At 43.5% G+C, this 21161-nt stretch overlaps 1 protein-coding gene across 1 annotated transcript in view; it reads right to left on the minus strand.

The window, feature by feature from the left end:
- The window catches only part of LOC311136446 (guanine nucleotide exchange factor subunit RIC1-like), an 86359-nt gene that overhangs the window by 51153 nt on the left and 14045 nt on the right, over positions 1-21161 (minus strand). Inside the window, exon 2 of the mRNA XM_084170574.1 lies at positions 18327-18434. Coding sequence (XP_084026700.1) covers positions 18327-18434 — 108 coding nt within the window. The remainder of the gene's footprint in view (positions 1-18326; positions 18435-21161) is intronic.

Below are 21161 nucleotides of genomic sequence, written 5' to 3' on the forward strand. Positions count from 1 at the left end.
AATTGATTGTAAATAATTTGGAAAGGCACACACCTTTCTATACAGTGAGGGAAAAAAGTATTTGATCCCCTGCTGATTTTGTACGTTTGCCCACTGACAAAGACATGATCAGTCTATAATTTTAATGGTAGGTTTATTTGAACAGTGAGAGACAGAATAACAACAAAAAATCCAGAAAGACGCATGTCAAAAATCCTCCACAGATTATAGTCTCCCGAGTGGCGCTAGAGATCCTGGTTCGAATCCAGGCTCTGTCGTAGCCGGCTGCGACCGGGAGACCCATGGGGCGGCGCACAATTGGCCCAGCGTCGTCCAGGGTAGGGGAGGGAATGGCCGGCAGGGATGTAGCTCAGTTGGTAGAGCATGGCGTTTGCAACGCCAGGGTTGTGGGTTCGATTCCCACGGGGGTCCAGTATGAAAAAAATATATATAATAAAAAATATATAACTAAGTCGCTCTGGATAAGAGCGTCTGCTAAATGACGTAAATGTAAAAAATGTAAATTTTCTATGGGATTAAGGTCTGGAGACTGGCTAGGCCACTCCAGGACCTTAATGTGCTTCTTCTTGAGCCACTCCTTTGTTGCCTTGGCAGTGTGTTTTGGGTCATTGTCATGCTGGAATACCCATCCACGACCCATTTTCAATGTCCTGGCTGAGGGAAGGAGGTTCTCAAAGATTTGACGGTACATGGCCCCATCCATCGTCCCTTTGATGCGGTGAAGTTGTCCTGTCCCCTTAGCAGAAAAACACCCCCAAAGCATAATGTTTCCACCTCCATGTTTGACAGTGGGGATGGTGTTCTTGGGGTCATAGGCAGCATTCCTCCTCCTCCAAACACGGTGAGTTGAGTTGATGCCAAAGAGCTCGATTTTGGTCTCATCTGACCACAACACTTTCACCCAGTTCGACTCTGAATCATTCAGATGTTCATTGGCAAACTTCAGACGGGCCTGTATATGTGCTTTCTTGAGCAGGGGGACCTTGCGGGCGCTGCAGGATTTCAGTCCTTCACGGCGTAGTGTGTTACCAATTGTTTTCTTGGTGACTATGGTCCCAGCTGCCTTGAGATCATTGACAAGATCCTCCCGTGTAGTTTTGGGCTAATTCCTCACTGTTCTCATGATCATTGCAACTCCACGAGGTGAGATCTTGCATGGAGCCCCAGGCCGAGGGAGATTGACAGTTCTTTTGTGTTTCTTCCATTTGCGAATAATTGCACCAACTGTTGTCACCTTCTCACCAAGCTGCTTGGCGATGGTCTTGTAGCCCATTCGAGCCTTGTGTAGGTCTACAATCTTGTCCCTGACATCCTTGGAGAGCTCTTTGGTCTTGGCCATGGTGGATAGTTTGGAATCTGATTGATTAATTGCTTCTGTGGACAGGTGTCTTTTATACAGGTAACAAGCTGAGATTAGGAGCACTCCATTTAAGAGTGTGCTCCTAATCTCAGCTCGTTACCTGTATAAAATACACCTGGGAGCCAGAAATATTTCTGATTGAGAGGGGGTCAAATACTTATTTCCCTCATTAAAATGCAAATCAATTTATAACATTTTAGACATGCGCTTTTCTGGATTTTGTTGTTGTTATTCTGTCTCTCACTGTTCAAATAAACCTACCATTAAAATTATAGACTGATAATTTCTTTGTCAGTGGGCAAACATACAAAATCACTTTTTTCCCCTCACTGTATAAGGTGACAGTGTATGTCAGAGCAAAAACCAAGCAATCAGGTCAAAGGAATTGTCCGTAGAGCTCAGAGACAGGATTGTGTCGAGGCACAGATCTGGGGAAGGGTACCAAAACATTTCTGCAGCATTGAAGCTCCCCAAGAACACAGTGGCCTCCATAAATCTTAAATGGAAGAAGTATGGAACCACCAAGACTCTTCCGAGAGCTGGCCCCCGGCCAAACTGAGCAATCGGGGGAGAAGGGCCTTGGTCAGGGAGGTGACCAAGAACTCAAATGGTCACTCCGACAGAGCTCCATTGTTCCTCTGTTGAGATGGGAGAACCTTCCAAAAGGACAACCATCTCTGCAGCACTCCACCAATCAGGTCTTTATGGTAGAGTGGCCAGACGGAACATCTGACAAAAATATCTAAAAACACTGAAGCAGCAGACTTTGTGAAGACCAATACTTGTGTCATTCTCAACTGTACACCGAGCATACAGCTTCCAAATAGTCTAGCCATGGTGAAGCTTTTCCATACAGCTTCCAAATAGTCTAGTCATGGTGAAGCTTTTCCATACAGCTTCCAAATAGTCTAGTCATGGTGAAGCTTTTCCATACAGCTTCCAAATAGTCTAGTCATGGTGAAGCTTTTCCATACAGCTTCCAAATAGTCTAGTCATGGTGAAGCTTTTCCATACAGCTTCCAAATAGTCTAGTCATGGTGAAGCTTTTCCATACAGCTTCCAAATAGTCTAGCCATGGTGAAGCTTTTCCATACAGCTTCCAAATAGTCTAGCCATGGTGAAGCTTTTCCATACAGCTTCCAAATAGTCTAGTCATGGTGAAGCTTTTCCATACAGCTTCCAAATAGTCTAGCCATGGTGAAGCTTTTCCATACAGCTTCCAAATAGTCTAGTCATGGTGAAGCTTTTCCATACAGCTTCCAAATAGTCTAGTCATGGTGAAGCTTTTCCATACAGCTTCCAAATAGTCTAGCCATGGTGAAGCTTTTCCATACAGCTTCCAAATAGTCTAGTCATGGTGAAGCTTTTCCATACAGCTTCCAAATAGTCTAGCCATGGTGAAGCTTTTCCATACAGCTTCCAAATAGTCTAGTCATGGTGAAGCTTTTCCATACAGCTTCCAAATAGTCTAGTCGTGGTGAAGCTTTTCCATACAGCTTCCAAATAGTCTAGCCATGGTGAAGCTTTTCCATACAGCTTCCAAATAGTCTAGTCATGGTGAAGCTTTTCCATACAGCTTCCAAATAGTCTAGTCATGGTGAAGCTTTTCCATACAGCTTCCAAATAGTCTAGTCATGGTGAAGCTTTTCCATACAGCTTCCAAATAGTCTAGTCATGGTGAAGCTTTTCCATACAGCTTCCAAATAGTCTAGTCATGGTGAAGCTTTTCCATACAGCTTCCAAATAGTCTAGTCATGGTGAAGCTTTTCCATACAGCTTCCAAATAGTCTAGTCATGGTGAAGCTTTTCCATACAGCTTCCAAATAGTCTAGCCATGGTGAAGCTTTTCCATACATGCACTTGACAAAAATAAAACAACTCGTCCAGGAGTTCTGTTTTTCTTTCAGGGCCAAAAACAGTTACACTGAAGACTGGAGAGTATCTAGCTTGGAGAGACAGTTGGCAAGACAGTACAGATCTGGGACCAGGCTAGGGGATATCCAAGAAAGAATAACCCAAAGAGTGACAGAAGTCTAACTCAAAAACGTTACAATTACATAGCTGTCTCCATGGAGACATGGGGAGAGTAAAACTCAGGATGTTTGTTAAACATGACATTTCAGTCAAAACCTGGTTAGATTTAGTGATTTGGTGACAAAAAAAAACAGAGGCAAAGCCCTTATGAAAGAAAACCAAGACAAATACTTGAAGAATAACTGTCAAAGAAAAAAGAATTTAACAACAAAAGACCCAGAAGCCATGTAGCTTTGAACAATCATCAGTATGTGTTAGAAACAAAGCCAAGCAGAGCAATAAGAGAGAGATTGAAAATAGAGTCTGGTGTGACCAATGCTGGCAGGACAAAGGGTGGAAAAAGGCAAGCGAGAGGACATATTTTTGGAAGTGCAGTGTCTGAACTTTCTCAGAGTTCACCCTCCGACTCTGTCCCGATGAGGGAAGAACACATGCTGCCTCAGTGAGTGAGATCTGGTAGAGAGAGGTCTGGATGGGAGCAGTCAGTCCTGCTAGTGGGAGACTCTTTCACACTATCGTGTCAACCTGACCCATACGGAGCTGGCTGTGATATTCTCTCTGCTCTGTAGAAGTTAAATAATAATAATAATATGCCATTTAGCAGACGCTTTTATCCAAAGCGACTTACAGTCATGCGTGCATATATTTTTTTGTGTATGGGTGGTCCCGGCGATCAATGGTGTTATGCTAGTGGCAGCAGCTTGTGTTCTAATGTCACTCTATATATCCCTGCTGCATGATGACAAGCAGTCTGAAATACAGACACTAAAACATGGCTGTGACATTACCATTATGGAGGAATGGTTTTGCAGATAAAAATGATGGGAGTGAGGGTGTGAAGAGTCAAGCAGTGCCAAACCAAACATTTCCTTGCCAAGTTGATCTGTCGGACTCCACGTTGTTCACCCCACAGACAGATCTCCGTTGGCAGTTTTAGCTACATGAACAAATAAGATGAGAACAGACTAGACAAGAGCAGAGCAGGAAGGACAGAGGGACGTGTTGGGTATAGAGTGGTGGTTAAATTAAATCTATACAACTAGGATTCTGAGAAAGATTCCCGGGCCACCCTCATGACACATTCATGATAAGAGCTAAGATGGATGCGGTTGCCTGGGTGACAGGACAGCAGACAAAGGACCGACAGTCTGGCTCTCTCTCTCTTCAGTTACATGTAGGCGATTCTATAGGCTCATTCCTTATCTAGGCGATTCTATAGGCCCATTCCTTATCTAGGCGATTCTATAGGCCCATTCCTTATCTAGGCGATTCTATAGGCCCATTCCTTATCTAGGCGATTCTATAGGCTCATTCCTTATCTAGGCGATTCTATAGGCCCATTCCTTATCTAGGCGATTCTATAGGCTCATTCCTTTTCTAGGCGATTCTATAGGCTCATGCGCCGGAGGTCTGAATGGTTCATTTTTAGAAGTGAAAATGTATGCCCCAGCAGGCAGGAGGAAGAAAAGTGAAAAGTATCCTATTATGTGTCTTAGAGACGGGATGGAAGGGGTTAATTCTATTAAAACTCTATTGAAAAGAGAGTAGTAGCAGCAATACACTTCAACTTTCACTATAGGCCTACACACACACAAACGTTAACTGTGCCTCCTCGTCAGCTAATTATTCTACAAAACAGAGTAGGCTCAGCTAGCTATTATTGAGAAAAGCACTTCATCACATTCAGAGGGGACCTATATATAGTGTGAATGCTCACAGCAGGCTCCTCGGTCTCAGATAGCCTAGTTATTATAATATAACCATTTCCTCAGAGTGAAGATGCAGTGAATTCCTGCCATATCTGAGCCAACCAGCACTGCTGCAGCTGAGCTGAAATATGGAAGAGAAACTAAACTGACTGCCCCAATTTAAAATACTAACTAGGCACAAAGAAACTTACTGTGGAAAATAAATGGATTTTTGACTGTTGCATCTACTCACTTCATTCAGATACACTCAGAATACAGTAATGATTTCTGGCTCTGCGTAAGAGCTTTCAATCAGTTAATTTAATTCAGAAGTCAGTCTTATTGGTTAATAACCAAACAAGGACAACAATGGTATTTTGGCAGCAAGTTATTTTTTAACTAGCCTACCTCAAAGATTAGATCAGGTTATGGCATAAGGCCTTGCTTTCTGTTTTATTATTTTATCAAGATGACAACATGCATAGAATAGGCCTACATTGTTCAGACCACAGAACTGAGACAATGTAACGTCTTCCCTTCCCGTTGTTGTGACTTAGCTGAGGCCTAGATGCTGTGGGTTAAAGGTGAAGTCTGGAACTCCAAGCACAAATTCATTTTTAGACTTAAATTAATGTCATTCGGAAAGTATTCAGACCCCTTGACTTTTTCCCAAAAATAATTTACGTTACGGCCATATTCTAAAATTGATTAGATTTTAAAAATGTCTTCATCAATCTACACACAATACCCCATAATGACAAAGCAAAAACAGGTTAAGATATTTTTGCAAATGTATTACCAATAAAAAAACAGAAATACCTTATTTACATAAGTATTCAGACCCTTTGCTATGAGACTCGAAATTGAGCTCAGGTGCATCCTGTTTCCATTGATCATCATTGAGATGTTTCTACAACTTGATTGGAGTCCACTTGTGGTAATTTCAATTGACTGGACATGATTTGGAAAGGCACACACACCTGTCTATATAAGGTCCCACAGTTGACAGTGCATGTCAGAGCAAAAACCAACCCATGAGGTCGAAGGAATTTTCCGTAGAGCACCGAGACAGGATTGTGTCGAGGCACGGATCTGGGGAAGGGTACCAAAATATTTCTGCAGCATTGAAGGTCCCCAAGAACATAGTGGCCTCCATCACTCTTAAATGGAAGAAGTTTGGAACCACCAAGACTCTTCCTAGAGCTGGCCGCCCGGCCAAACTGAGCAATCGGGGGAGAAGGGCCTTGGTCAGGGAGATGACCAAGAACCCGATGGTCACTGACAGCGCTCCAGAGTTCCTCTGTGAAGATGGGAGAACCTTTCAGAAGGACAAACATCTCTGCAGCACTCCACCAATCAGGCTTTATGGTAGAGTGGCCAGACGGAAGCCACTCCTCAGTAAAAGGCACATGACAGCCCGCTTGGAGTTTGCCAAAAGGCACCTAAAGACTCTCAGACCATGAGAAACAAGATTCTCTGGTCTGATGAAACCAAGATTGAACTCTTTGGCCTGAATGCCAAGCATCACGTCTGGAGGAAACCTGGCACCATCCCTTCGGTGAAGCATGGTGGTGGCAGCATCATGCTATGGGGATGTTTTTCAGTGGCAGGGACTGGGAGACTAGTCAGGATTGAGGGAAAGACGAACGGAGCAAAAGTACAGAGAGGTCCTTGATGAAAACCTGCTCCAGAGCTCTCAGGACTTCAGACTGGGGCGAAGGTTCACCTTCCAACAGAACAACAACCCTAAGTGCACAGCCAAGACAATGCAGGAGTGGCTTCGTGTCAAGTCTCTAAATATCCTTGAGTGGCCCAGCCAGAGCCCTGAATTGAACCCGGAGAAACCTGAAAATAGCTGTGCAGCGACGCTCCCCATCCAACCTGACAGAGCTTGAGAGGATCTGCAGAGAAGAATGGGAGAAACTCCCCAAATACAGGTGTGCCAAGCTTGTAGCATCATACCCAAGAAGACTCGAGGCTGCAATCGCTGCCAAAGGTGCTTCAACAAAGTCCTGAGTAAAGGGTCTGAATACTTATGTAAATGTGATATTTTTTTATTTTATTTGCACACATTTCTAAAAACCTGTTTTTGCTTTGTCATTATGGGGAAAAAGTCAAGGAGTCTGAATACTTTCTGAATGCACTGCAAGCATTCAAATTGCAGACTGTAGTTTTAAACTGCCTCTCGCATCACATTATGCATGTCTGGTTTATTATTTAATTGCTGGTTGTTGTTGTATGTATATTTCTTCAGTGCCATTTTCACCATGTGTTTGTTTTTATCATGAGTGCTCAGGTTTAGTAATATTTCCAATGTATTACATGTTACATGGTAAATAACCTCTCTCACATCACTGTCATAAATCGGGCCATGCAGCCAAGAGCATACTGTAGAAATGTCTCACCCCCCATCACCTTCTTTTGCCAGCTATATGCCAATAGTCAACACATAACACATTATTGTCTTTTGGCTTCGTTAAAAGTTTGATCTTTATGACACTGTCCAGTTGAGGACTATTTCTGCACGCCAACGTACCTCAGCTTATTCAGACCCGGCCTAATTGTAATGATCCATTTCCGCTTCACAATGAAAATGATCTGGCAAGCAAAGAAATCAGTTTGAAATGTGACTGTGGCTGGCTTCAAATGGCTGTATTTGATATTTTATATATGAGGTGGGTAGAGGAGCATCATTAAAGCATAAAAAAAAAAAAAAGGAAGTGTTGTTCTCGCCTCCCCCAGGGTAGATAAGGGTGTGTGTGTGCGGGTTTAAAGGAGAGGGACGGCCACCGTCTCTCTGACGTCTCTCTCACAGCAGCCAGATACCTGCAGAAACCAGCCTTTATTTTCTTAGAACGTTAAATACAGACGCCTTCGGGAACATGACATGCTGTAATAACGCCTTCGGACAGAAAGTGAGGGAAGGAACATCAAAAGGAATACTAGGCATAGCAAGAAATAAAAACCAAATAAATGGTTAGGCTACCGCACTCCTCTCATGCTGAGGCAAGTCTGGAGGACAGAGTCGTTTACTTTGGTGAAAACCCAGGCAAAACGTGATCTAGAAAAATGTACGCACATTGACAATGTTATGGGCATATAGGACTACAATAGCCTCAGCCTTCATCTTAACTGCACCCAAGCATTGGAACAAACGGAACTACTTTGCTGTTAGAGATGTGAAGAAGAGATCAGTGTGCTACTGCTTCTGTCCTCACTCCCAGAGTGGGGCGCAATTCAGAAAGTAAACCAAATTCCAATTCCAAATTTTCCTCGTTGAAAATTAGAGGTTGACACAGGAACAGGAACTCTGCGGGTCTGGCGAATCCCGCGGGATTCCAGCAGGAACAGGAACTCTGCGGGTCTGGCGAATCCCGCGGGATTCCAGCAGGAACAGGAACTCTGCGGGTCTGGCGAATCCCGCGGGATTCCAGCAGGAACAGGAACTCTGCGGGTCTGGCGAATCCCGCGGGATTCCAGCAGGAACAGGAACTCTGCGGGTCTGGCGAATCCCGCGGGATTCCAGCAGGAACATGAGTCAGAGGTTCTAGAGTCAAGTTCGGGTGGGGATCGACAGTCCATAGGTACAGGCAGTACAGGAATAGTTATAAACTGAGTTAGAAATATGCAATGCGTGGAGCACTTCATTCAAAAGCCTACCGTTTTACTTTTTAAAAAAAAGTAATTACAAAAAAGTAATTTCCCCCCTTTCCCTCACTCTTGAGCGTCTCATCCATATCATGAGTTCATCCGACTCTGGGTAAGTAGAAGGGCTTCCGTCATTGCCAAAATCTCGTAACGTGGTTGTTATCATATGTTTGTGCACTGTGCAGGCAACGGTCTCGTGAGCAGCAGCCAAACGGAGCAGTTTCTTAGCATTAGGGATACTCATTGCTCTCAGGGCAGATCTGCCAGTTTTGACTAGCAGAAGTTACTTTTCGTAGCAGGTTAGGATAATTAATGTGGCAGGTTAGGAGAATTAGGTTAATGTTAGGAAAAGGGTTAAGGTTAGATAAATGTTAAAATTATCCCAGACGCGACTCGAACATATCTAGCTGCAACCAGGTCTGCCCTGAGAACAGTCTTGGTTTCCACTAATGTGATTCTGCACGCAGAACGGGGGACAGACAGATGGGCAGCTAACATAAGAAGTTATTTCTGATTTCTGCGCATAAAAATTAGCACGGGACAGGAGTGATTTTTTCAGGACAGGACAGGAAAGTTCTGGGGTTATAGAATTGTTGCGAGGATCAGGACAGTATGGGGAAACATTTTGACAGGACAAGACGGGATAGGAATACATTCACTCCCGTGTCAACCTCTATTGAAAAGCATTGAAGATAATTCAAATTGGCATTTCAGTGTACTTCCTAAATTGACTGGAATTTAAATGGAATTGACCCCAACCCTGCCATCCACCCCAAAGACGTCTAGTCTGTCTGCCTCTCGCAAAGCATCAATACAGCGTCTATACAGGACTAAAGATCAAATCCTACTACGCCAGCTCTGACACTCGACAAAGGAAAACCCAGCTGCATACCGCCCCAACAGATCCACAGATGATGCAATCTCTATTGCACTCCACACTGCCTTCACCCACCTGGACAAAAGGAATACCTATGTAAGAATGCTGTTCATTGACTACAGCTCAGCATTCAACTAGAGCCCGACCGATAAATATAAAAAAAAAATCGGCCGATACTTTCCCAGAAATATTTGTATCGTCTTTAATCCACAGAAAAAGAGACGAAATTAGAGACATCGAATGACCAAATACGTTTGCGCTCATTTGCAGTCATTTTTAGAATGTTTAAATGATTGCCTGAAGAGGGCACTATTCTATTCTCTATTATTATCTACATTATTATCATTATCACTGCATTGCTGGGAAAGAGCTTTCAAGGTCAGAATTTCACTGTACTGTTTTACACCTGTTGTATCCTACGAGCGTGGCGAATAAACTTTGAAACTAAATGTATGCACGCATGACTGTAAGTCGCTTTGGATAAAAGCGTCTGCTAAATGGCATATTATTATTATTATTTAAACTCAACTCTCTCTCTCTCTACCCCCTCCATCTCTCCCAGCTCTCTGCACACACAGCTTTCCTGTTCCTTTCTCCCGCTCTGCTAAAGATATAGTTTGCCTCGGTCTGGTCTGGGGTGATTATGTTTTCCCCGGCAGGCATCACCAGCCAAACATCTGGAAAACAGCTGTGCCTCCTGGGAGCTGTGGTCTGCTTCCCTCCAAGGTGGTGATCCCAGCAGGGCTGTGTGTCCCTGTGTCTCAACGCTCCATAATTGAGGGGGGCAGGGAGTTCAGTTTGGGTTTTAAATCATGCCTTTCTCTGAGGAAAATACTCCTCAGGATAGAAAGACACACAGGATTGATTGTCTCTGCTGTAACACCAAGAAGCTTGATCTTGCAAGCTAGTCACTTAGCTAGCAAGTTAGCAAACCAAATGCAGAGCAGGAGTCCTGAGCTGGAGAAAATTGATTTGGCACGTATCCCCTGGTATTTCAAAATACTGCGGTATACACTACCAGTCGAAAGTTTGGACACACCTACTCATTCAAGGGTTTTTCTTTATTTTTACTATTTTCTGCATTGTAGAATAATAGTGAAGACATCATAACTATGAAATAACACATACGGAATCATGTAGTAAACAAAAAAGTGTTAAATCAAAATATATTTTATATTTGAGAATCTTCAAATAGCCACCCTTTGATGACAGCTTTGCACACTCTTGGCATTCTCTCAACCAGCTTCACCTGGAATGCTTTTCCAACAGTCTTGAAAGAGTTCCCACATATGCTGAACACTTGTTGGCTGCTTTTGTTAAACAAATCAAACTATATTTTATATTTGAGATTCTTCAAATAGCCACCCTTTGCCTTGTTGACAGCTTTGCACACCCCTGGCATTCGCTCAACATTTACATTTTAGTCATTTAGCAGACGCTCTTATCCAGAGCGACTTACAGTTAGTGAGTGCATACATTACATTTTTTCATACTGGCCCCCGTGGGAATCGAACCCACAACCCTGGCGTTGCAAACGCCATGCTCTACCAACTGAGCTACACGGGACTCAACCAGCTATATATATGTATGTATGTATGTGTATATGTACATATTTATATGCGTGTATGTACAGTGGGGGAAAAAAGTATTTAGTCAGCCACCAATTGTGCAAGTTCTCCCACTTAAAAAGATGAGAGAGGCCTGTAATTTTCATCATAGGTACATGTCAACTATGACAGACAAATTGAGATTTTATTTCTCCAGAAAATCACATTGTAGGATTTTTAATGATTTTATTTGCAAATTATGGTGGAAAATAAGTATTTGGTCAATAACAAAAGTTTCTCAATACTTTGTTATATACCCTTTGTTGGCAATGACACAGGTCAAAGTCTTCACAAGGTTTTCACACACTGTTGCTGGTATTTTGTATGTCTTCCATTTCCTAATAATTGCTCCCACAGTTGTTCTTCAAACCAAGCTGCTTACCTATTGCAGATTCAGTCTTCCCAGCCTGGTGCAGGTCTACAATTTTGTTTCTGGTGTCCTTTGACAGCTCTTTGGTCTTGGCCATAGTGGAGTTTGGAGTGTGACTGTTTGAGGTTGTGGACAGGTGTCTTTTATACTGATAACAAGTTCAAACAGGTGCCATTAATACAGGTAACGAGTGGAGGACAGAGGAGCCTCTTAAAGAAGAAGTTACAGGTCTGTGAGAGCCAGAAATCTTGCTTGTTTGTAGGTGACCAAATACTTATTTTCCACTATAATTTGCAAATAAATTCATTAAAAATTCTACAATGTGATTTTCTGGATTTTTTTCCCCTCAATTTGTCTGTCATAGTTGACGTGTACCTATGATGAAAATTACAGGCCCCTCTCATCTTTTTAAGTGGGAGAACTTGCACAATTGGTGGCTGACTAAATACTTTTTTCCCCCCACTGTATATGTATGTATACAGTACCAGTCAAAAGTTTGGACACCTACTCATTCAAGGGTTTTTCTTAATTTTTTTACTATTTTCTCCATTTTCAGTGTGTGCTGGGGTAATGCCAGTACTGTTGCTGCTGGACCCTGTGTGTGAGGTTGGGGGTGGTAGTGCTTATCCACACATCCTTTACTACTTTCTATCCCTCCCACCCCTTCCCTAATTGGAGTAAACTACTTCCAGCTTATACACACTATATACATTTTATGGACACAGTCTATTTTACAATAGTTCTATTTTGTTTGTTTTTACTGCTGTCCTTCCTCTGCCCTCAACCTCTCCCATCTGTTTCTGATGTCCATCCTGTTTGATTTCTATTTGCAATATCTTTCAAACTGTGCTCCCTCACAAAAGTTCTTAACCTATAACCTCTATATACGTTTTACGGACACAGTATGCTTTACATTAGTTATCTTGTTATTAGTCCCAAACTTTCAGCTTCATTCAACCCCTTCCATCTATCTCTTAACACCATCCATATTGGATTTCTATTTGCCATATCTTTTTCAACTGTGCTGTGATGTTTCACAAAAGTTCTGAACCTTTCTATTCTCATTGTTTCTACAGATTGTAAATTGAAAATAAACATTTTTGCTAAAAGTAGTATTATATTATTGATCGATTGACTATGACTTTTCAGATCACCCAGTAGTGCTATCTGCAGGGTTAGAGACAGGGAGATGGAACCATAACTGATAAGCTCTGTGGTTTCAACCATTGTTCTTCACATGAAGCAATGGTATAACTAAGTACCAGTATTGACTGAAAGTCTGAACATCACTCTCTGTTTGACTCTAGCCACACTATCGTGCCAAACCAAACCCAACTGTACTGGCATGGATATTCTCTTTTCACACTGTCGTTTTCAGCACGGTTCCAGCAACTGTGGTAAACACATAACCAGACCGGTACAGCTCGACTCAGCTCAGTAGCGTGAAAAGGATCTAAGTGGACTTGGGAGAAGTGGAGCCGAAATTCACCCTGGAATTTCAATACAGGGTTAGTGAGGGGGCGGTTGGGTTGAAGTGATCCGACCACACACTAATGACCTAACTGAACCCGTCGCCGGGGGCCCTGCCCAACCACACACATACATACATGCGTGATGGGCCCCCACACATAGACGTACTATAGAGGACCAGATTTTTAAAAAACTGCAGGACCACAGCGATGAGAGAGAGACTTCCTCTACTACGATAAGAGCAAAAGAGACACTGACTTGTCTTACTTTAAATGAGACATCCTCATTACACTAATACCACCGCAAACACCACCCCCATAAAAATACACTACCACCCCCAACCTCACACACAGAGTCCAGCAGCAAGAGTACCGACATTACCCTGGTACACACTGAAAAAACATGATCAACAGTCTGTCATTGCACAAAATGGACACCGCTCCCCAGCATACAACATTTTAATACAGGCCACAAAATTCTCCCCACAACCAAAACACATTGAACAGATTGTCATGGTCCGCCCGTCTACAGCTTAGTGGCAGCTCCCCCACCCAAACGCACACAAGCAAAACAAGTCCTGTCCAATGATTCCCCAGAACTTTTTACATAAATCCACAGGCAGACCGTCGACCACCCCGGGGCGCAGCCGGGGGGCCATATGAGAGATGGCTGCCGAGAGTTCGTGAAAGCCCAGGGAAATGTCAATTTCATTTCTCTGCGACAGAGAGTTTGGGAAGGTCTGTGAGCAGAACCTGAGAACACCCAGGATCGCAGAGTTCTGCCGTATAAAAATTTGAGAACTCCACAGCCCACTCCCTCATCTCTCCCACAACAGAAGTTACACATTAACAATGGATTTTTTTGGTTTCCCCATTCGGTTTTTCTAACCCAAAGAAGAAAGAGCTGGGAGCATCCATCTCTCTCAACATGGAAAATCTAGCTCTTCCAAGTGCTCCTTTTGCTTTAATCTGGAAAAAAAAGCCCCCCGGTGCCTGCGTAGTTCAGACAGATTAGCTTGCAGCCCCACCCTACCTTGCCCCACCAGCACAGCCTCCACCTCACTTATGCTAACCTCAAACTCCCCCAGTACTCTCCTGGCCTCTGAAGAGGAAAAAGCTGTATACTGCCAACAGAAAACCAGAATGTGGGCTTTCCCTACGTCCCACCACTGACAGAGACTCAAACTCCCTTTCTGCTGTTCCCACCTCTCCCAAAAGCCTTGAAAGCTTGAGCAAAAAGTGGCATCTTGTAAGAGCTTTACATTGAATTTCCAATAGGACGCCTGCCGGGGCCCTGATGAAACAAAAGAACTGAGCCATGGCAAAATGATGGTCCTTAAACTCAACGGGGAGAATAGAGACCCCCAGTAGCATATTGCTCTGATTCTTGTATAGATACGATCCAAACCGAGCAGTGCTCGCCATTCCCTCAACCACCTTCACCCATGTATACTGCTTTACTTAGTTCTCCATGTGTCCACTTGATCAAACTGACTCAGGGTAGTAAGTTAGTCGGTTGATACTCTGTTGGTGGTGTGGGGGCTGTGCTTTGGCAAAGTGGGTTGTGTTATATCCTGCCTGGTTGAACCTGTCCGGGGGTAACTTTGGACGGGGCCACAGTGTCCCCCGACCTCCTCTGTCTCAGTCTCCAGTATCTCTGTTGCAATAGTCTATGTGCCTGGCGGCTAGGTTCAGTCTATCCTATCTGTCCTCCCGAGTGGCGCAGTGGTCTAAGGCACTGCATCGCAGTGCTAACTGTGCCACTAGAGATCCTGGTTCGAATCCAGGCTCTGTCGTAGCCGGCCGCGACACCCATTGGGCGGTGCACAATTGGCCCAGCGTCGTCCAGGGTAGGGGAGGGAATGGCCGGCAGGGATGTAGCTCAGTTGGTTTGCAACGCCAGGGTTGTGGGTTCGATTCCCACGGGGGGCCAGTATGATTTTTTTTATTTTATTTTTTTATGTATGCACTCACTAACTGTATGTCGCTCTGGATAAGAGCGTCTGCTAAATGACCAAAATGTAAAATGTATAATTCTCCTGTCTTATCTGGTCTTAGGTATGCTCCCTCTAATTATCCCATCTCTCTCTTCCCTCCCGGAGGACCTGAGCCCTAGGACCATGCCTCAGGACTACCTAGCCTGACGACTCCGGGCTGTCCCCATCCCCCTGGATGTGCTGCTGATCCAGTTTCTGCTGTACTGCCTGCTGCTATGGAACCCTGACCTATTCACCAGACGTGGTGGGGATTCCATCTCTAGCGTTCTTCCTTCTCTCGCGGGCCTTTATTTCGTCACAGGGCATCAGCGCGGCTTTGAATGTTGCTAGGTTTCTTGTGGGCGTGGTTTTGCACCAAGTTTGGCATGGATAAAAAGGACATGTTCCAGCACCCATTGCCAGCTGGTCGTGCTCTCTGTCTCTGGGCTTTACCTGGGCATGCAAAACGTATTGTGCCCTAAGTCCCCACATGCAAAACACTGCAAACTATCTGTGCTAGCAAACTCTGCGTACCATCCCTCCCCTGCTTAACTTTGAAGTGTACATTTACAGTTGAAGTCGGAAGTTTACATACACCTTAGCCAAATACATTTAAACTCAGTTTTGCACAATTCCTGACTTTTAATCCTAGTAAAAATTCCCTGTCTTAGGTCAGTTAGGATCACCACTTTATTTTAAGAATGTGAAATGTCAAAATAATAGTAGAGAGAATTATTGATTTCAGCTTTTATTTCTTTCATCACATTCCAGTGAGTGAGAAGTTTACATACACTCAATTAGTATTTGGTAGCATTGCCTTTAAATTGTTTAACTTGGGTCAAACGTTTTGGGTAGCCTTCCACAAGCTTCCCATAATAAGTTGGGTGAATTTTGGCCCATTCCTCCTGACAGAGCTGGTGTAACTGAGTCAGATTTGTAGGCCACGCTTTTTCAGTTCTGCCCACAAATTTTCTATAGGATTGAGGTCAGGGCTTTGTGATGGCCACTCCAATACCTTGACTTTGTTGTCCTTAAGCCATTTTGCCACAACTTTGAAAGTATGCTTGGGGTTATTGTCCATTTGGAAGACCTATTTGCGACCAAGCTTTAACTTCCTGACTGATGTCTTGAGATGTTGCTTCAATATATCCACATAATTTTCCTTCCTCATGATGCCATCTATTTTGTGAAGTGCATCAGTCCCTCCTGCAGCAAAGCACACCCACAGCATGATGCTGCCATCCCTGTGCTTCACGGTTGGGATGGTGTTCTTCTGCTTGCAAGCGACCATCTTTTTCCTCCAAACATAACGATGGTCATTATGGCCAAACAGTTCTATTTTTGTTTCATCAGACCAGAGGACATTTCTCCAAAAAGTACGATCTTTGTCCCCATGTGCAGTTGCAAACCATAGTATGGCTTCGTTGTGGCGGTTTTGGAGCAGTGGCTTCTTCCTTGCTGAGCGGCCTTTCAGGTTATGTCGATATAGGACTCGTTTTACTGTGGATCTATATACTTTTGTACCCGTTTCCTCCAGCATCTTTACAAGGTCCCTTTGCTGTTGTTCTGGGATTGATTTGCACTTTTCGCACCAAAGTACGTTCATCTCTAGGAGACAGAACGCGTCTCCTTCCTGAGCGGTATGATGGCTGCGTGGTCCCGTGGTGTTTATACTTGCGTACTATTGTTTGTACAGATGAACGTGGTACCTTCAGGCGTTTGGAAATTGCTCCCAAGGATGAACCAGACTTGTGGAGGTCTACCAATTTTTTTTTCTGAGGTCTTGGCTTATTTATTTTGATTTTCCCATGATTTCAAGCAAAGAGGCACTGAGTTTGAAGGTAGGCCTTGAAATACATCCACAGGTACACCTCCAATTGACTCAAATGATGTCAATTAGCCTATCAGAAGCTTCTAAAGACATGACATCATTCTCTGGAATTTTCAAGCTGTTTAAAGGCACAGTCAATTTAGTGTACGTAAACTTCTGACCCACTGGAATTGTGATACAGTGAATTATAAGTGAAATAATCTGTCTGTAAACAATTGTTGGAAAAATTACTTGTGTCATTGTTAGATTAATTTGGATTTTAAGAATAATGACTAAAGAATTTCACCCCAAACACAGTATAAATGTTAGAATTATCATGTAGTGTCAACCCACTAACAGAGGGGGCGTTACTAACCATTCAAGGGGGAAGGCGGGAACTGTTTAAGAAAGCCACCTAAAGGTGGGAGGAGCATAGTGTCTTTGTTTGTCAAGGGGTATAAAAAACAGGATATTTGTGTTTTTGAGCAGAGCTCTCCTTGAATAAAATTTACCGATAATTACTTGTGGATTGTGGACCTTGAATCATTGATGATTAAAACCAGAGCTTTACAACCTCTGGTAATGATTCAAGCTTAGGTCGAATTAGAGATAGAAATTCACATGACAGTCATGCACAAAGTAGATGTCCTAACCGACTTGCCAAAACTATAGTTTGTTAACAAGAAATGTGTGGAGTGGTTGAAAAACAAGTTTTAATGACTCCAACCTAAGTTTATGTAAACTTCCGACTTCAACTGTACCTGCTGTTCTGCCTTGTTAAGAAACAAACACTTTCCTACGAAAGGAAACATGTTTAACGGATTCTGCTTGGCACCCAGCCGAGACCACACAAAAAATACTTGCAAACTTACCAAAATGAAATCAACTCGTTGCGGATCTGCTTGTCCGTAATAAACTACTACTCTTGTCGATGGACGAAAGAGGTGAAATCGGCACCAACGCACCCCTCAGAAAAATCCCACTCGCAACTAGCCGGGCAACATAAACACCACCTTGTTCATTCTGGATGCAGAGTGTATATGTTCCACTCTCACCTGTTCACCGACCGTGAGCAAAACTTCCTCCACTTTGACACCATTCTCCGGAACACACCTGAAGCCATTCTTCCCCACCAAACAAACTTCACCCCCCCAACTCTAAACGATAAACAGTGGAAACCAATAAACAAACAATGCGCTAACCCTCCACCATGGAAAATTAATTTAGGAAAAACCTACGAAAATAAGCAAGAACCAAAAGTAAAGAGAAGAGAGAGAGAAAGAAGAGACTACCACTACGATGAGGAGAGAAATAAATAGAAAGAGAGAGAGACAAAAAGAGAAAGAAAGAGAGAGAGAGAGAGAGAGAGAGAGAGAGACTACCACTACGATGAGAAGAGGGAGAAAGAGAGAAAGAGAGAGCGAGAGAGAGAGAGAGAGAGAGAGAAAGAGAGCGAGAGCGAGAAGTGAATGCTTTGCATTACTCACCGCCACTGCTATCATGGAATCGTCCTGCTTCCATTCGGCCTGCTGATAGAAGCCAAACTGGGATGATGCCTTCGCCGACTCTATGTAGCTCACTATCAGAACACTGGGCTGGAAGAGAGACAGAAAGAGAATAAGTGAGAGAGAGCGATAGAGCGAGAGAACTGTGTCGGCAGTCAATCTCGTCAGTCACTCAGCCTTGTTAAAATACTCCAAACCAGAAGGTGGCAGTAGCGTTGTTTGGCAATGCATGTCCGTGTGTGTTGCTTTATGGTCAAGCACTGGGTTATTCAACTCTTACCCTACGATGTCCGGAGCCAGCTGGTTTTCTGTTCTACCTGATAATGAATTGCACACACACCTGGTGTCCCAGGTCTAAATCAGTCCCTGATTAAAGGGGAACAATGAAAAAATGCAGTGGAACTGGCTTTGAGGTCCAGAGTTGAGTTTGACGGGTCTAGCGAATGTTCGCTAGCTAGCTTGCTGCTCTAATGTTGCTAATGTTGCAGAAAGCCCTTGTTGATACCAGCCAGATGGCCACCACTATATAACTAGCTAGCAAGACGACAAAGAAACAATTTAATTCACTCTCCATAAATATCGCATACAGCCCATAGATCATTTTTAGCTAGCTGGCAAACGTTAGCACGATTCGTTAGCTAGCTAGATGTAAAGACTTACTCTGGAAAAAAGAATGTATTATGCAGCGTTATTGTTTTAGTTAAAACAGTTGATGAAAAAGGGGGTGGTTAGACTGGAAAAAGTGCCCTCTTTCTTGTCACTGTCGGCTCCCCCACATGGAGGTTCGTGCTCTCTGATTGGCTCAAAGTCAAGTTGTCAGCCACTGGCGAGAATTGTCATTCTGCAAGTAGAAACGGCAGGATCGTCGGTACGCAGCATGTACGTCTTTTGTTCTCGCAAGAGAAGGAACGGCCTCCTACTGTGATAAGTACCTATCGGCAGTCACGTTCTAGATGCGTTTCATGCTTCAGTGAGATCTTCCTAAGACGCTTTAAAACTTGCCCTCTATAAAACCGACTGCTGAAGTGTTTCACAGTAATCGAGTAGTCAGTCCCATGAAGCAGGCTCTGAAGAACGCCGTCAAGGTGGTTGCCTGAAAAAGCAACTTGCACAAAAATAATAGAACCTGACCCGTGAAATATCACGCCATGTGGTGAACGTCACAAATGACTTTTAAACGGGAAGAGAAATTGGGTCCGTTACGTTTTAAGTTCATCAGTTCTAATTATAGGTTTTGTCCAAAATGACCCCCTATGCACTTTACAGTAGGGATGTGCATCTTTCCCTTTCAAGACCATTCGATATGCATCTAGATAAAGAAAAGATACCTTTTAGTTTGAAACAATTCAGAGCGATACGGTTTGATTAGGAGGAATGAATCGATGCGATTCGGTTCGATGCGATTCGATGCACTAACATTTATTGCATAAACACATTTTCCATTCTAAATTCAAATCTACTGGTGATTGAGCTCATGAGCTGGGCCTCTGAGGTGGATCTGTGTGAGTGGACTTCTGTGTGTGTTGTGTGTGTGTGTGTGTAAATGATGTATGTGTGTGTGTGTGTAAATGATGTATATGTCTATGGTGTATGTAGGCCATAAGGTAAACTGGGATTCTACCACCACACGATCAGTTAGATTTACATTTCAGTCATTTAGCAGACATTGTTCCTCTAATTTGCTCTGGATAACAACTAGGGTTAAGTGCCTTGCTCAAGGGCACAGACTTTTTACCTAATCGGCTCAGTGATTTGAAGCAGCGACCTTTCGATTACTGGCCCAACACTCTTAACCACTAGGCTACCTGCCGCCCAGTTAGGGCGGGCCAATGTTTGCTTTTTGTCCCCATAATTACATGCTTAGTTTGACACAAAAGATGAGTGGTATTTTCGGAAGGTCAGAAAGGTAATTTGAGCAACAACAAAAATGTGTGAACCGGTGACTCGTAACGTTTGAATCGATTTCCTGACCAATGAATGCTACATTTGGATCGGTTTGGGGTCCCGCGGACCAATGCACTCATATCTTAAACATTTGAACAGGGGACCAATGCGCATCAGTGAATCGTTACATCTCTACTTTATAGTGCACTACTTTTGACCAGGGAGTATAGGGTTCCAAATAGTTCACTATTTAGAGAATAGGGTGCCAATTAGGACATGTTTCTCAAGGCAGATCTTAAATCAGATCTGACACTAGCTGTGGATTCCGTTTCTCTCTTTGAGAAGAGAGCAATGGCAGCGTGGGGGATTACTGGCATTTCACACACCCTCTCTGACACAAACACACTGTCGCCAGTTCTCCATGGAACAGGAGACTATTCATCAGCACTACACCATGTAATCCCATTCACACACACCAGCATCTCCATCAAGACAGCAGGTGTTCAATTCTACAACATTTTTTTTACATTTACATTTTAGTCATTTAGCAGACACTCTTATCCAGAGCGACTTACAGTTAGTGAGTGCATACATTATTTTATTTTGCGACAGAGCCTGGATTCGAACCAGGATCTCTAGTGGCGCCTTAGACCACTGCGCCACTCGGGTACATGTTTTAGAGCAGAAAGGAGAGAGAGTATCCTCACATTACAATATGAAAAAGGCAGGGAAGGTAACTAGGAAGAAGACAACGACCCCTCACAGGCAGGCATGATTCTTTCAGAACTCTTTGTGTGTGCGTGTCAGGGTCTCCGTTAGGAAAATGTGGCCCCGGACATTTGACCGTCAGCATTTTAATTTAACGCACATTTGAGAACTTTACCGGACCCATATTCATTGGGTGTGTAACCTGATTAAAGGTGTCCACCCACG

The sequence above is a fragment of the Coregonus lavaretus genome (genome assembly GCF_964263955.1).
Source record: "Coregonus lavaretus genome assembly, chromosome: 10".
Lineage (NCBI taxonomy): Eukaryota > Metazoa > Chordata > Actinopteri > Salmoniformes > Salmonidae > Coregonus > Coregonus lavaretus.